We start from the raw sequence: 15,021 nt of genomic DNA, 5'->3' as shown, positions 1-15,021 counted from the left end.
AGGTTAAGTTGGTTAAATGTTATTCCACATTTAATTTAAATTAATTAATTAATTAATTAATCAAATCAGCAATGTTCTTCTCTTCACTAGTTCTAGTGTTTCAGGCTCTTTCATAATTTTCAATAACACGCAGACTTGAATCAATAAACCACACATTTGTTGACACCTCACGCTTTGTCTTCTTTGTGTCTTGTTGGACCCAGATTTGATGGTTCCGGTACCAGAGCCACAGCCCATCACATATTACCAGCAGATGCTTCAATCAAACCTCCAAGACCAGTTTCTCTGTGTGAAACCAGGCTGGTCAGAAGTCGACCAACATCTGGATGACATCTACACAGAGCTGTACATCACAGCTGGGCCGGATTCACACATCAACACACAGCATGAGGTCCAACAGCTTGAGACGACACAGCAGAAGCAAAGATCAGCAGAGGAGCCAGTGAAGCCCAGTGACCTGTTCAAACATCCCCCTGGTAAATACAGACGCATCAGAACAGTGTTGACCAATGGAATCGCTGGGATTGGAAAAACAGTCCTTGTGAACAAGTTTGTGTTGGACTGGACCCAACAAAGGTCCAATCAAGACGTGCATCTGATTTTCCCCTTCACCTTCCGTCGGCTGAATCCACTGAAGGGACAGAAGTTTAGTTTGTCAGAGCTCATTCATGAATGTATCCCAGAAACTGAGTCCATCAGCCTGGAGGCTCTGAATTACATCTTTACACGTCTACAGTCATCAGGAAACAGCAACTATGACAAGAGCAGCTTCAAACTTCTGTTTGTGTTTGATGGACTGGACGAGAGTCGCCTCCAACTGGACTGTAGCACCAGTGAGAAGGAGACGGGTCAACGTGACGTCACAGAGTCCACCTCAGTGGATGAGCTGCTGACAAACCTCATCAGAGGAAAACTACTACGCTCTGCTCGCATCTGGATCACCACACGACCTGCAGCAGCCAATCAGATTCATGGAGACTTTGTTGAGGTGGTGACGGAGGTCAGAGGGTTCACTGACCCACAGAAGGAGGAGTTCTTCAGGAAGAGATTCACAGATGAGGAGCAGAGCAACACAATCATGTCCCACATCAAGACGGCACGAAGCCTCCACATCATGTGCCACATCCCAGTCTTCTGCTGGATCACTGCTACGGTTCTGGAGGATCTGCTGGAAACCAGAGAGGGAGGAGAGCTGCCCAAGACCGTGACGGAGATGTACGCAGAGTTCCTGGGGTTTCAGATGGATCGGACTAAAGACAAGTACGGACCAGAACAGAGCAGCACCTACATCAAGTCATTGGCTAAACTGGCTTTTAAGCAGCTGCTAAAGGGAAACTTGATCTTCTATGAGGAAGATCTGAAAGAGAGCGGCATCGATGTCAGAGGAGCCTCAGTGTGTTCAGGAGTGTTCACAGAGATCTTTAAACAGGAGCGAGGGAGGAAAACCAAGGACAAGATGTTCAGCTTTGTTCATCTGAGCGTTCAGGAGTTTCTGGCTGCTGTTCACATGATGCTCTGTTACACCAACGGGAAGATGGAGGAACTGGAGGAGTTTCTGATAGACTCAAAACACAACAAATCAATTCTTAAAAAAGTAAAAGTGGTGTTTGGAAATAAAAGAGCTGAGCTTCATTCTGAAAGTTTCTCATCTCTGGATGTTGTCCTAAGTAGAGCCATGTTTAAATCCCTCCTCAGTCCAAGTGGCCACCTGGACCTGTTTGTTCGCTTCCTTCATGGCCTCTGTCTGGAGTCCAACCAGAGAATCTTAGGAGGTTTGCTGGGTCACACAGAGAACAGTACAGAAACCATCCAGAGAATCATCAACAACCTGAAGGAGATGAACAGTGATAGAATCTCTCCAGACAGAAGCATCAACATCTTCCACTGTTTGATGGAGATGAACGACCACTCAGTCCATCAGCAGATCCAAGAGTTCCTGAAGTCAAAGAACAGATCAGAGAAGGAACTCTCCTTGATCCAGTGCTCAGCTCTGGCCTACATGCTGCAGATGTCAGAGGAGGTTCTTGATGGGTTGGACCTGAACCAGTACAACACATCAGAGGAGGGACGACGGAGACTGATTCCGGCTGTGAGGAACTGCAGAAAGTTTAAGTAAGTCCAACGTTAATGTGATCATTAATATTCTACAGCAACATGAAGCTGAAGCCTCAGTGTTAAAGAGAAACACTTCACACAGAATCTAAACGTTCACAGAGTGAAAACATCAACTACTGGTTCCTAGAAAATGTCTTTGTTAAGGATCAGATCAAAGCAGCTGTAAAGTTAGTGAACATCAGGATCTTCTGTCTTATGAAGCAATCTGAGTGTCCCTTTATACCTAAATATTACCCGAGGTCAACCCCCATTCAAAATCGGTGAAGTTTTCCTATAAGTCAAATCCAACAGAGAAACTTTAGCTCTGAAGAGTTTCTGCTAAAAGCTTTTGACAGTTGACATGTGATCACAGCTGATGGTCGTTTCTTTCAGTGGATGAAGCGTCTGCAACATGTTTCTATGATCTGTCTTTGGTTCTGGTTCTGTCCAGACACACTTTGGTTCTAATCTCTGGGATCTGGTGGAACCAACAGAGCTTCACACTTTGTGATGGATGAGACCAACTGAGCTACAGCTGCTTCAGCTTCAACATTCATGAAGTCAGTTTGTGTCACAGACACTTCACATTTATGGACTTTATATTTTCTGTCATCACAGACTTATTAACTGTGGACTCACAAAGACTCACTGTGAAGTTGTGGCCTCAGCTCTGAAGTCCAACCCGTCACATCTGACACATCTGAACCTGAGCTTCAACAACCTGCAGGACTCAGTGAAGGTTCTGTGTGCTGGACTGGAGAGTCCTCACTGTCGACTGGAAACTCTGAGGTCAGTGTTTTTCCTGGTTCATGTCTCAGCAACAGTTTTTCAGCTCATCACTTTAAACGTCTCCACTTGAATTTAGAATGAAAAGAGACTCATATGTGCCAGAAACCTGCAGGAATGATTGACAGTTTGTTGTGACTCTATAAAGTCTATGAAGCTCATGAACAGAAGTTTGTGACGTCTTTTCCTTTAAATGTGACTCAGCAGCAGAGACTCAGAGTAAATCATGTCTCCACATGTTTGAAGGATCTTTAGTGGCGTCTGATTCGTCTCCATCAACAGGCGACACTTCAACCTGTGTGTGATGCTTCCTGTCAGACAATGATGTCACTTTGTAGAGACACAAGCAGGAAACAGGAGCATGAATATGAGGCTGCAGACATGTTGCTACAGAAGGTTCTAGGTTCCATGTAGAACCAGAAGAGAGAACATCCATCTGACTGGGATCAGTTCTAAAGATGATTCACTTCATCAATAATGGTCAGTTTGGAGTTTGATCCAAACATTAGTCTGAACATTTTCCATCAGACGACACAGAATAGTTCAGATTTAGAGAGAAGACGATGAATGAAAGGAACCAGATGAAGTCTTTGATCCAACACGTCTGGTTTCCTACTGGTTCCAGCAGCAGCTTGTGAATCAGTGCTGACATCAACAGGTGTATGAATGTTGTGTTGACATGTGGATGATGTGTAGAAGCTGAGATCATGACGACTCAACAACACAAGCACAAAGTCACTCTGCTCATTTTAGACTAAACATCAGTGATCAGGACAAATCGGACTCATTATTAATGCTTTGATCCACATCTTTGATTCTTTATTCAGATTGTGGCGCTGCAGTTTGTCAGAGATCAGCTGTGATTCTCTGGTCTCAGCTCTGAAGTCCAACCCGTCACATCTGACACAACTGGACCTGAGCTGGAACAAGCTGCAGGATTCAGGAGTGAAGCATCTGTGTGGTTTTCTGGAGAGTCGTCACTGTCGACTGGAGACTCTGGGGTCAGTTCACTGACTGTAACTGTTCTAGGTTCTAGGTTCTGACTGTGGTTCTGCTTCAGGGAACCAGCAGGTTTCAACACTGACACACAAACGACAACATCAAACAACATGTTTTATATGTTGACCCTAAATTGTTTCTTCGGCCCATAAATCCTACAGTTCTTTTGTAACAGACTGATGATGTTTTAGTTGTGTGTGAACTCAACAGTTAAACGTGTTTATTGACAGTTGTCTTCAGATGATGGTTGAGTTGAACATGTTCTCAGAGAGTGAGTGTGAGACACACACAGAGCAGGAGGAGAAACCTCTGCTCAGCAGAACCAAACTGTTGATGCACAGACTTTCTCTTTACAATCACATCTATGTGTATCTACAGTTTATATATTGTCTGTTCACAACAATCCTTCTGTTTATATAAATTTTATATAATGTATATCTGTTTTCATTCAAGGACGATCTAAAAGTTATGTGTATCTGTGTTAATGTGTGTGGTTCTCTTTCTTTCCTCATTCTGTCTGTGAACGTGATCCAAAATATTCACAGCAATTTCCCTCTTAGATTATTAAAGTGTATTAAACCTTGAATCTACATGGTCTCAGAAGATGAAGCCTCATCCAGGTGAATGACAGCATCAGTGCTGTGAGATCCACCATCACACATTGATGAGAAAGTTCCTCCTCTGTCTCTGTCCAGTGTCTGAACACAGACACAGAGAAACTGGAGGCTGAAACTTTGACCATTAAGATCAGACGAGACGTTGGAGTTTGTTTATCAGTTTAGACAGGAACATTTCAGTCAGGATCATGTTGTTGGTTCTGTCTCCATCAAGACGACATGGAACAAACCAATGAATCACAATAAAGACACAAAGATGTTGTTGAAGAATCTGAGAGAAAATCATGACGACACCATGAGACACTGAATGGTTTCACTGAATCTCTGTTTTCTACTGTTTCATCTCTGATTCTTTATTCAGATTGAGACGCTGCAGTTTGTCAGAGATCAGCTGTGATTCTCTGGTCTCAGCTCTGAAGTCCAACCCGTCACATCTGACACAACTGGACCTGAGAGGAAACAACCTTCAGGATTCATCAGTGAAGAGTCTTCGTGTCCTGGTGCAGAGTCCAGACTATGGACTGCAGACTCTGAGGTCAGTAGAGGTTGGAGTCAGTCTGTGCTGCTTTCAGCAGTATTGGACTAAACTCAGTTAGTGTCACAGCAGAGATCCAGTGTTTCCTGTAAAGCTCCAGTCACTCATCAAAGTGTCGTAGCATCAACACTAACTACTGATCAGGTTCATGTGTGTCACAGCTCTGAGATCAGTCTGGCTGATAGAACCATGGTTCTATGTAGTAACCATGTGGTGCTGGTCCAGAGCAGAACCTCTGCTGAAGTCCAGTCATCACATCTGTGTCTGTGTCCTTCTGTCATTATTTTGCTCCAAAGCTTCTCATGTTTCTGTGTCAGCTGATGTTTCAAAGCAGAGAAGATGTTGGTCACCACACAGCGACTCTGTCTGTGATGGACCAACAGGAAGTCGTCTCTAAAGCCATGACTCAGCAGTTTGTTTCACTGTGGACTGGAGTAAAATGTGCAGAGTCAGCAGACTTGATGCTTCAGTCCAATACATTAAGATGAGCTGAAAGGAAGCTGCTCAATTATTGCTGTGAACACGACTGAAGTCCTGCTGCTCTTTGTCCTGGATGTGACAGATGATGAAGGGAGTCTCTGTAGACACTCACTGATCTGCTCTCTGCTCTCATTCTCTCTGCAGCTGGAGATGATCCAGATGTAGAAGCAGCAGCAGTGTGTGTGTGGAGGTTCTGACTGGTCCATGTTACTGGGAGCAGAGCTTCATCCACAACTGACTGACAGGAACCAGAACTAGTGGCGACGACTCTCAGTGTGAACTGATCTGAGACCAGCTGCTCTGTGTCCAGTCCACCAGGATCATGTGGGAAATGAAGTGTGTGGTGCAGAAGTTAGACATCGGGGACAGTGTTGACTGTGATTCTTATTGTTGATTATTGAAGAAAACCTCATGTATTTCAATGTGTATATTTTACTACCGCTCTTGTATTTTTGTATAAACAGTGTTTTCACACATTAATGCTCTAGTGTTGTGATCTAAAGTAGACGTTCTGGTCACAGACAGATTGTTTATAAAGTATTTTTACTGTATAACCTGTATCCTCGTTGCTGCTCTTTGACGTTTTAATTCTCATTTTCTTTACTAATAACAGTTTGATGTTGCACAGAAAATCTCACAGACAAGAAAACAAAAACATTATAAGTCATTAAAAAACTTTAGAAATTGACCAGAATGAATGAGAAGCTTCTGGCTTTGTGGAAGTGATGGTGACTATTTAACACAAACACGAGACAAAATATATTTTATTGTGAAGCCAGAACATGATTTATTTGAAATGGTCAATTCATGTAAAGCGTGTTTGTGCAGCCCCCCCCCCCCCCGAACAAGCATTAGGCCACCGTGTGTCACGGAACGGCAGAGAAAGGACCCACATGCACAGCACAGAGACCACAGGCAGATGGTAGAGTTAAACAGTTCAATTCAGAGTTCGGTATCACAGACGGTCCGGGTCATACACAGTAGATCGCGGGGCTTCGGTACAGGTGGGGCAGGCTGGTTCAGATCCAAAGACCGGCAGAGTTTCGGTAACGAGAGGACACAGATTACAGTACCGCGGTGAAGTTAGTTTGACGTTGGACCTTCAACAGACATTCGACCGAAAGTACCTCCAGACAAGCGGTCCGTGTTTGAACAAGCGATCCGCATGTCGTGTTCGCTACGCGGACACAGAACAAGAACGCTCGGTACACGAAGACGTTGACTTAGGGACCGTCGATAAATTAATTGAATTTTCTAGAAATTAATAATTCAATAGCGTCCAAACCATATGACCTACTGGTCCAAAACCTGCTCCAATCTACGTGTCCACATGTCCTTCACAGGGCAAAACCATTTATATGAGGAAATAGTCATGTTGCATATTTTTCTAAATATGTTTGTGTAAATATTACTGTAATTTTTCAATACCGTCCACACCATATGACCTATTGGTTTAAAACCTTCTCTGAAATATTCATCTACATCCCCTTCACAAGGCACAACCTTTTTTCTGAGGAAATAGTCATGTTGCATATTTTTCTAAATATGTTTGTGTAAATATTACTGTAATTTTTCAATACCGTCCACACCATATGACCTATTGGTTTAAAACCTCCTCTGAAATGTTCATCTACATCCCCTTCACAGGGCACAACCTTTTTTTGAGGATAAAATCATCTTTCATATTGTTCTATAATATTTTAGTATAAATATTACTGTAATTTTTCCATACCGTCCACACCATATGACCTAGTGGTTTAAAACCTTCTCTGAAATGTTCATCTACATCCTCTTCACAGGGCACAAGCATTTTTATGAGGAAATAGTCATGTTGCATATTTTTCTATAATATTTTAGTATAAATATTACTGCAATTTTTCAATACCGTCCACAGCATATGACCTACTGGTTCAAAACCTTCTCTGAAATGTTCATCTACATCCTCTTCACAGGGCACAAGCTTTTTTCTGAGGAAAATGTCATCTTTCATATTTTTCTATAATATTTTAGTATAAATATTACTGTAATTTTTCAATACCGTCCACACCATATGACCTATTGGTTCAAAACCTTCTCTGAAATATTCATCTACATCCTCTTCACAGGGCACAACCTTTTTTTCTGAGGAAATTGTCATCTTTCATATTTTTCTATAATATTTTAGTATAAATATTACTGTAATTTTTCAATACCGTCCACACCATATGACCTACTGGTTCCAAACCTTCTCTGAAATGTTCATCTACATCTCCTTCACAGGGCACAACCATTTATATGAGGGAATAGTGATGTTGCATTTTTTTCTATAATATTTTAGTATAAATATTACTGTAATATTTCAATACCGTCCAAACCATATGACCTACTGGTTCAAAACCTTCTCTGAAATGTTCATCTACATCCCCTTCACAGGGCACAACCATTTATATGAGTAAATAGTCATGTTGCATATTTTTCTAAAATATTTTAGTATAAATATTACTGTAATATTTCAATACCATCCACAGCATATGACCTACTGGTTCAAAACCCACTCCAAACTGTGTGTCTACATCTCCTTGTTGGGGCACAACCATATTTGTTGTTTTAACACTAAAATATTATTGAAAAATAAGCAACATGACTATGTAATCTAGCCACAGGGATTGCAAGCCAGTGACCTTTGATCCTGTCCCAAGCCTCGATCAAAGGTGTTGCATTAAGAAGGGCATCCGGCTTGCCAATAACAACTATGTAAATCGTCCATAAGAATTTCATACTGGATCGGGTTAACAACGACAACCGATGCTGTTAACCTAAACGTTGCTGGTGGAAATTGGACTACTGTTAGTCAAAGAAGGAGTGCAGACAGAAGGGGTTGTGGACAGAGAGAGAAGAGAGGAAAGGCAGGAGCATAGATCTGAGAATAGAGACTCTTAACGTTGGTGCAATGACAGGGAAAGTGGTGTGTTCTACCATGGTGTGTATAGGAAGAGAAACGAGAAACGGGATAGGAGTGATCCTGAAGGGGAGGTTGTGAACAATGTTCTAGAGGTGAAGTGACAGGGTGATGAGCCTAAAGCTAGAAATTGAAGGGATGATGGTAAACGTAGTCAGTGGGTATGCTCCACAAGTGGCTGTGAGTTGGAAGAGAAGGAGAGATTCTGGAGTGAGTTAGATGAGGTCATAGAGAGTATACCCAGAGGAGAGAGGGTAGTGGTTGGAGCAGACTTCAATAGGCATGTTGGTGAGGCGAACAGAGGTTATGAGGGGGAGATGGGCAGGTTTGGTGTAAAGAGAAGGAATCTAGAAGGACAGATGGTGGACTTTGCTAAGAGGATGGAAATGGCTGTAGTCAACACTTACTTCCGGAATAGAGAGTAACACAGAGTGACGCACAAGAGTGGAGGGAAGAGCATGCAGGTAGACTACATCCTATGTAGACAAGGTCATTTGAGAGAGGTTAGTGACTGCAAAGTGGTGGTAGGAGAAAGTGTAGCCAGACAGCACCGCATGGTGGTGAGTAAGATGACAGAAAATAAGACCAAGTGGTGGAAGCTAAAGAATGAAGAAACCTGTGAATTAAGGCAGAAGTTGAGACAGGCTCTGGGTGGTCAGGAAGACCTCCCAGGTAACTGGGAAACTACAGCAGAGGTTATCAGGGAAACAGGTAGGAAAGTGCTTGGTATGTCATCTGGATGGAGGAACGATAAAGACACTTGGTGGTGGAATGAGGAAGTACAGGAATGCATCCAGAGGAAGAGGTTGGATAAAAGGAAGTGGGATGTAGAAAGAACAGAGGAAAGTAGACAGGACAACAAATGAAGCTCAGAGTAGAGTTAAGAGGTGGCAAAGGCCAAACAGAAAGCTTACTATGAGCTGTATGACAGGTTAGATACAAAGGAAGAAGAGAAGGACTTGTACAGACTAGCCAGACAGAGAGGTAGAGATGGGAAGGATGTGCAACAGATAAGGGTGATCAAAGACAGTGATGGAAAGGTGCTAACAACCCAGGAGAGTGTGCAGAGAAGCTAAAAGGAGGATTCTAGGGAGCTGATGAATGAGGAGAATGACAGGGAAAGAATGGAGGAAGATGTGGATGTTGTGGGGCAGGAAATAACAGAAATAGATGAGAAAGCTATGAGAATGATGAAGAGTGAAAAGGATGTTGGTCCTGACGACGTACCTGTAGAGGTGTGAAAGTGTCCAGAAGAGACAGCGGTGGAGTTTCCAACCAGTTTGTTTGGGAGAAGATGCCTGAAGAATGGAGGAGAAGCGTTCTGGTGTCGAGTATGGTTTGATGCCCCGTAAGAGCACCACTGATGCCATGAGGTAAAGAAGGTGCAGGGGTTCACGTACTTGGGGTCAACAGTTCAGTGTGATGGGGAGTGTTGAAAAGAGGTTAGAGCAAGACTCAAAAGAAAGGTTTTCAAGACAGTGGTGAGACCAGCTCTGCTCTGTGGTTTGAAAATGATAGCAGTGAGAAAGAGACAAGAGGCAGAGATAGAGATAGAGGTAGCGGAGATGAAAATGCTGAGCTTAGGAGTGACAAGATTTGACAGAATCAGGAACAAGCTCATCAGAGGGACAGCTTACGTTGCATGTATAAGCATGCATGTATATTTATACTAAAATATTATAGAAAAATATGAAAGATGATTTGATCCTCATAAAAAAGGTTGTGCACTGTGAAGGAGATGTAGATGAACATTTCAGAGAAGGTTTTTAGCCAGTAGTTCATATGGTGTGGACGGTATTGAAATATTACAGTAATATTTATACTAAAATATTAAAGAAAAATATGCAACATTACTATTTCCTCATATAAATGGTTGTGCCCTGTGAAGGACATGTAGACACATAGATTGGAGCAGGTTTTGAACCAGTAGGTCCTATGGTGTGGACGGTACTGAAATATTACAGTAATATTTACACAAAATTATAGAAAAATATGCAACATGACTATTTCCTTATATAAATGGTTGTGCCCTGTGAAGGAGATGTAGATGAATATTTCAGAGAAGGTTTTGAACCAGTAGGTCATATGGTGTGGACGGTATTGAAAAATTACAGTAATATTTATACTAAAATATTATAGAAAAATATGAAAGATGATTTGATCCTCAAAAAAAAGGTTGTGCCCTGTGAAGGAGATGTAGACACACAGTTTGGAGCAAGTTTTGAACCAGTAGGTCATATAGTGTGGATGGTATTGAAAAATTACAGTAATATTTACACAAAAATATTATAGAAAAATATGCAACATGACTATTTCCTCATATAAATGGTTTTGCCCTGTGAAGGGGATGTGGACACATAGATTGGAGCAGGTTTTGGACCAGTAGGTCATATGGTTTGGACGCTATTGAATTATTAATTTCTTGAAAATTCAAATATTTTATCGACGGTCCCTAAGTCAACGTCTTCGTGTACCGAGCGTTCTCGTTCTGTGTCCGCGTAGCGAACACGAAACACGGACCGCTTGTCTGGAGGTATTTTCGGTCGAATGTCTGTTGAATGTCCAACGTCAAACTAACTTCACCGCGGTGATTAACCGCCCGTTTAGGAGCAGGCTGTCTCGTAGTCGGGCGGTCAGGTTCGGCGTTCTGGAAATCCCCAGGCAACAGTACGGGTTAGGAGACTGCGGTCAAGTGAGCCGTCGTTCGTTCATCCGTCGTTCAGCCAGCCGCGCTTCAGAAACGTCTTGCGCCCGTATTACGCGCTTTACAGCAGAGAACAAAACACGCTCGTCGCGACTTCCTCTTTTCATAGCGACACGTCTGGTCTGTTCAAAATATTGAAAAATACGAAACAAAATATTGAATATATAGAAAAACTGTCGCCTAATGAAGATCTGTATACTTTTACTGTAAAATTAAGCATTTATTAGTATTTAAAACTACCATGTCATACTGTGAAACTTTTATAATCAATAACTTGACTTTGGTGCATAGTTCCAGGCTCAGACCACTTTCCCCTTGTTCTACTAGATGTGTACTATTACCCCACAAAGATTCGTGTATTTTTACTGTATAGTTTTGGATTTATTAGTATTCAAAACTACCAGTTCATACTGTAATACAGTCAACTTTGATCATTAATAACTTGACTTTGGTGCATAGTTCCAGGCCCAGACCACTTTCCCCTTGTTCTACTAGAAGTGTACTATCACCACACAAAGATTCGTGTATTTTTACTGTATAGTTTAGGATTTATTAGTATTCAAAACTTCCAGGTCATACTGTAATACTCTATGGGCCTTATATTCAACTATGATGATGAATAACTTGACTTTAGTGCATAATGCCAGGCCCAGATTATGTCACTTTTCATAAAAAAACTGAGTGAGGCTAAGCACACACACATTAAATCCTTTTATTACCATCTGTTAGGACTCCAAAGTGTGACTTTTAATATTGAAACTAAATGTTTAATGTTTAATATAAAGTCATGGAACAGTCAAAAACTGAATATTTATGTGTGAAACATACATTAACGTGGTGGAGGACTTTGTGTGCCTGAATGACCCCGGGAGCTATGTTGTCGGGGGCTAAATGCCCCTGGTAGGGTCTCCCAAGGCAAACAGGTCCTGGGCTGGGCTGAACTGGAGGAAGTGTCCGGAGAGAGGGGAGTTTGGAGTTTGCTTAGACTGTTGCCCCCGCGACCCGCCCCAAGAAAAAGCGGTTGAAAATGGATGGATACTGAAATCGTTATTTGTTCTCATTAAACCATTTCCCATGTCTGGAGTTTGTTTTATCAAAGTTATTGCCGTCTCTGTTCTTACACATTGTAATATCTAGTTTTGAACACTAAAATGTAAATACAAAATGTATATAACCAAATATTCAGGATTAGATTTAATGCAATTATTCTCTCTTCACAATACAGACTTAAAACAATAAAAAAGAAAGTTACACACTACACTGTTTGTAGTGCAGTACTTATTGGTTTTATGCTTGACTGTAAGGGCCATATTTCGGCATAACATGGTACTACTAAAATCCTAAACTATACAGTAAAAGTACACAGATCTTTGTGGGGTGATAGTACATCTCTAGTAGATCAGGGGGAATGTGGTCTGAGCCTGGAACTATGCACCAAAGTCAAGTTATTAATCATGAAAGTTGACTATACGGCCCATACAGTTACAGTATGACTTGGTAGTTTTGAATACTAATAAATCCAAAACTATACAGTAAAAATACATGAATTTATGTGTGGTGATAGTACACATCTAGCAGAAATAGGGGAAAGTGGTCTGGGCCTGGAACTATGCACCAAAGTTAAGTTATTGATTATCAAAGTTGACTGTATTACAGTATGACATGGTACTTTCAAGTACTGCTAAATCCTAAACTATACAGTAAAAATACATGAATTTTTGTGGGGTGATAGTACACATCTAGTAGAACAAGGGGAAAGTGGTCTGGGCCTGGAACTATGCACCAAAGTCAAGTTATTAATGATCAAAGTTGACTGTATTACAGTATGAACTGGTAGTTTTGAATACTAATAAATCCAAAACTATACAGTAAAAATACATGAATTTTTGTGGGGTGATAGTACACATCTAGTAGAACAAGGGGAAAGTGGTCTGAGCCTGGAACTATGCACCAAAGTCAAGTTATTAACGATTAAAGTTGACTATACGGCCCATACAGTTACAGTATGACATGGTAGTTTTGAATACTAATAAATCCAAAACTATACAGTAAAAATACACGAATCTTTGTGGGGTAATAGTACACCTCTAGTAGAACAAGAGGAAAGTGGTCTGGGCCTGGACCTATGCACCAAAGTCTAGTTATTAACGATTAAAGTTGACTATACGGCCCATACAGTTACAGTATGACATGGTAGTTTTGAATACTAATAAATCCAAAACTATACAGTAAAAATACACGAATCTTTGTGGGGTGATAGTACACATCTAGTAGAACAAGGGAAAAGTGGTCTGGGCCTGGAACTATGCACCAAAGTCTAGTTATTAACGATTAAAGTTGACTATACGGCCCATACAGTTACAGTATGACATGGTAGTTTTGAATACTAATAAATCATAAACTATACAGTAAAAATACACGACGTTTTGTGGGGTGATAGTACACATCTAGTAGAACAAGGGGAAAGTGGTCTGAGCCTGGAACTATGCACCAAAGTTAAGTTATTAATTATAAAAGTTTCACAGTATGACATGGTAGTTTTAAATACTAATAAATGCTTAATTTTACAGTAAAAGTATACAGATCTTCATTAGGCGACAGTTTTTCTATATATGCAATATTTTGTTTCGTATTTTTCAATATTTTGAACAGACCAGACGTGTCGCTATGAAAAGAGGAAGTCGCGACGAGCGTGTTTTGTTCTCTGCTGTAAAGCGCGTAATACGGGCGCAAGACGTTTCTGAAGCGCGGCTGGCTGAACGACGGATGAACGAACGACGGCTCACTTGACCGCAGTGGTTAGGAGCAGGCGAGAGTCAGGAGTCAGGAAACAAAAACGGGATCAAAAAAACATGCAGGCAGGATAACTAAGTGCTGGAAGGTGATGACTAGAGTACATACAACGATCTGGCGGGGAACTAAGGAAACAGGTGGCGGTTAAATACAAGAAGTGATTACTGATACGGAGCAGGTGCGACTAATGAGGACCGGAAGTGAAGCTGGAACCGAAAACAGAAACCGGGAGACTACCAAAATAAAGAAGACAGGAAGTGGAAACTGGAACCCATAACATGATGATATGACTGAAAAACTAAGTGCCTTCAAAATAAAACTGATAACAGAGCCAGAACCTGACACCGTGGAGAGGACAAACTCCAGAGAAAGAGCCAGGCTCAGGGTGGGTGCTCATCTGCTGACTGGAGGCCGACTGCTGCGTCTCTGGAGGAACATGAGTCACAGGGTCAGCGTCAGTCAAACCACTGATGCTACGACTGGTGGACGACCTCTTTGTACCGAGGAACACGAGTCACAGCGTTGTTGTGAACGCTGACTGCTCTGAGCATCAATAGCTGAAAACAATTGTGACTCTGCCTGACTTAAGTTGTTGTGATGTTTGTAGTTGAGTTCTTGCTGTCATCAGTGATCCAGCCTCCAGTCAGTTAACGTCAGAGTCAGAGTCAGGGACTGTTCTGTCTCCTCAGGAACTCAAGTCACATTCAATGTCCCACTACTGCCAGAAAACAGAAACATGCAGCTAAAGTAAATTCACTTCTTCCTCAACACAGTTGAGCAGCAGCAAAGGATCTGGAGCCAGTTAAAACTGTTATATTATATTATGTTATGTAAATGTTTTTTTTGGCAAATGGCTGCAGCCTGAATCTTTTCTGTGATTACAAGTCCCAGAACTGATTAATCTGCACAAGTCTGCAAGAGGCCGAGTGCAGTGCAGCTGCTGCCCCCTCGTGGACAAACATAGGAACAGGACCCTTTATTCCTGACAAACACGAACTCATCGAAAACACAGCATTTCTAGTGTAAAACTTGATTTAATCTGTTTTTATTGAGATGATTACAATATATGTGAAAC

General features: G+C 41.6%; 1 protein-coding gene across 5 annotated transcripts in view; it reads left to right on the top strand.

Moving 5' to 3' along the window:
* Positions 1-6,164, top strand: part of LOC114844397 (NACHT, LRR and PYD domains-containing protein 12-like) — a 98,000-nt gene extending 91,836 nt beyond the window's left edge. The window contains exons 12-14 of one of the 5 annotated variants that reach the window (XM_055502624.1): positions 3,708-3,881; positions 4,858-5,031; positions 5,656-6,164. In XM_055502624.1, the coding sequence (XP_055358599.1) occupies positions 3,708-3,881; positions 4,858-5,031; positions 5,656-5,665 (358 nt within the window). In that variant the 3' untranslated portion in view covers positions 5,666-6,164. Of the gene's footprint in view, positions 1-3,707; positions 3,882-4,439; positions 4,835-4,857; positions 5,032-5,655 lie in introns of those variants that run through there. The other 4 variants (XM_029131759.2, XM_055502644.1, XM_055502656.1 and 1 more) reach the window with 4 other exon arrangements.
* The last annotated feature ends 8,857 nt before the right edge of the window (positions 6,165-15,021 follow it).

This window comes from Betta splendens, chromosome 2 (genome assembly GCF_900634795.4).
Source record: "Betta splendens chromosome 2, fBetSpl5.4, whole genome shotgun sequence".
In the NCBI taxonomy this organism is placed as follows: domain Eukaryota; kingdom Metazoa; phylum Chordata; class Actinopteri; order Anabantiformes; family Osphronemidae; genus Betta; species Betta splendens.
The sequence above is the reverse complement of the archived record's forward strand: the minus strand, read 5'-3'. Positions and strand labels throughout refer to the sequence as shown.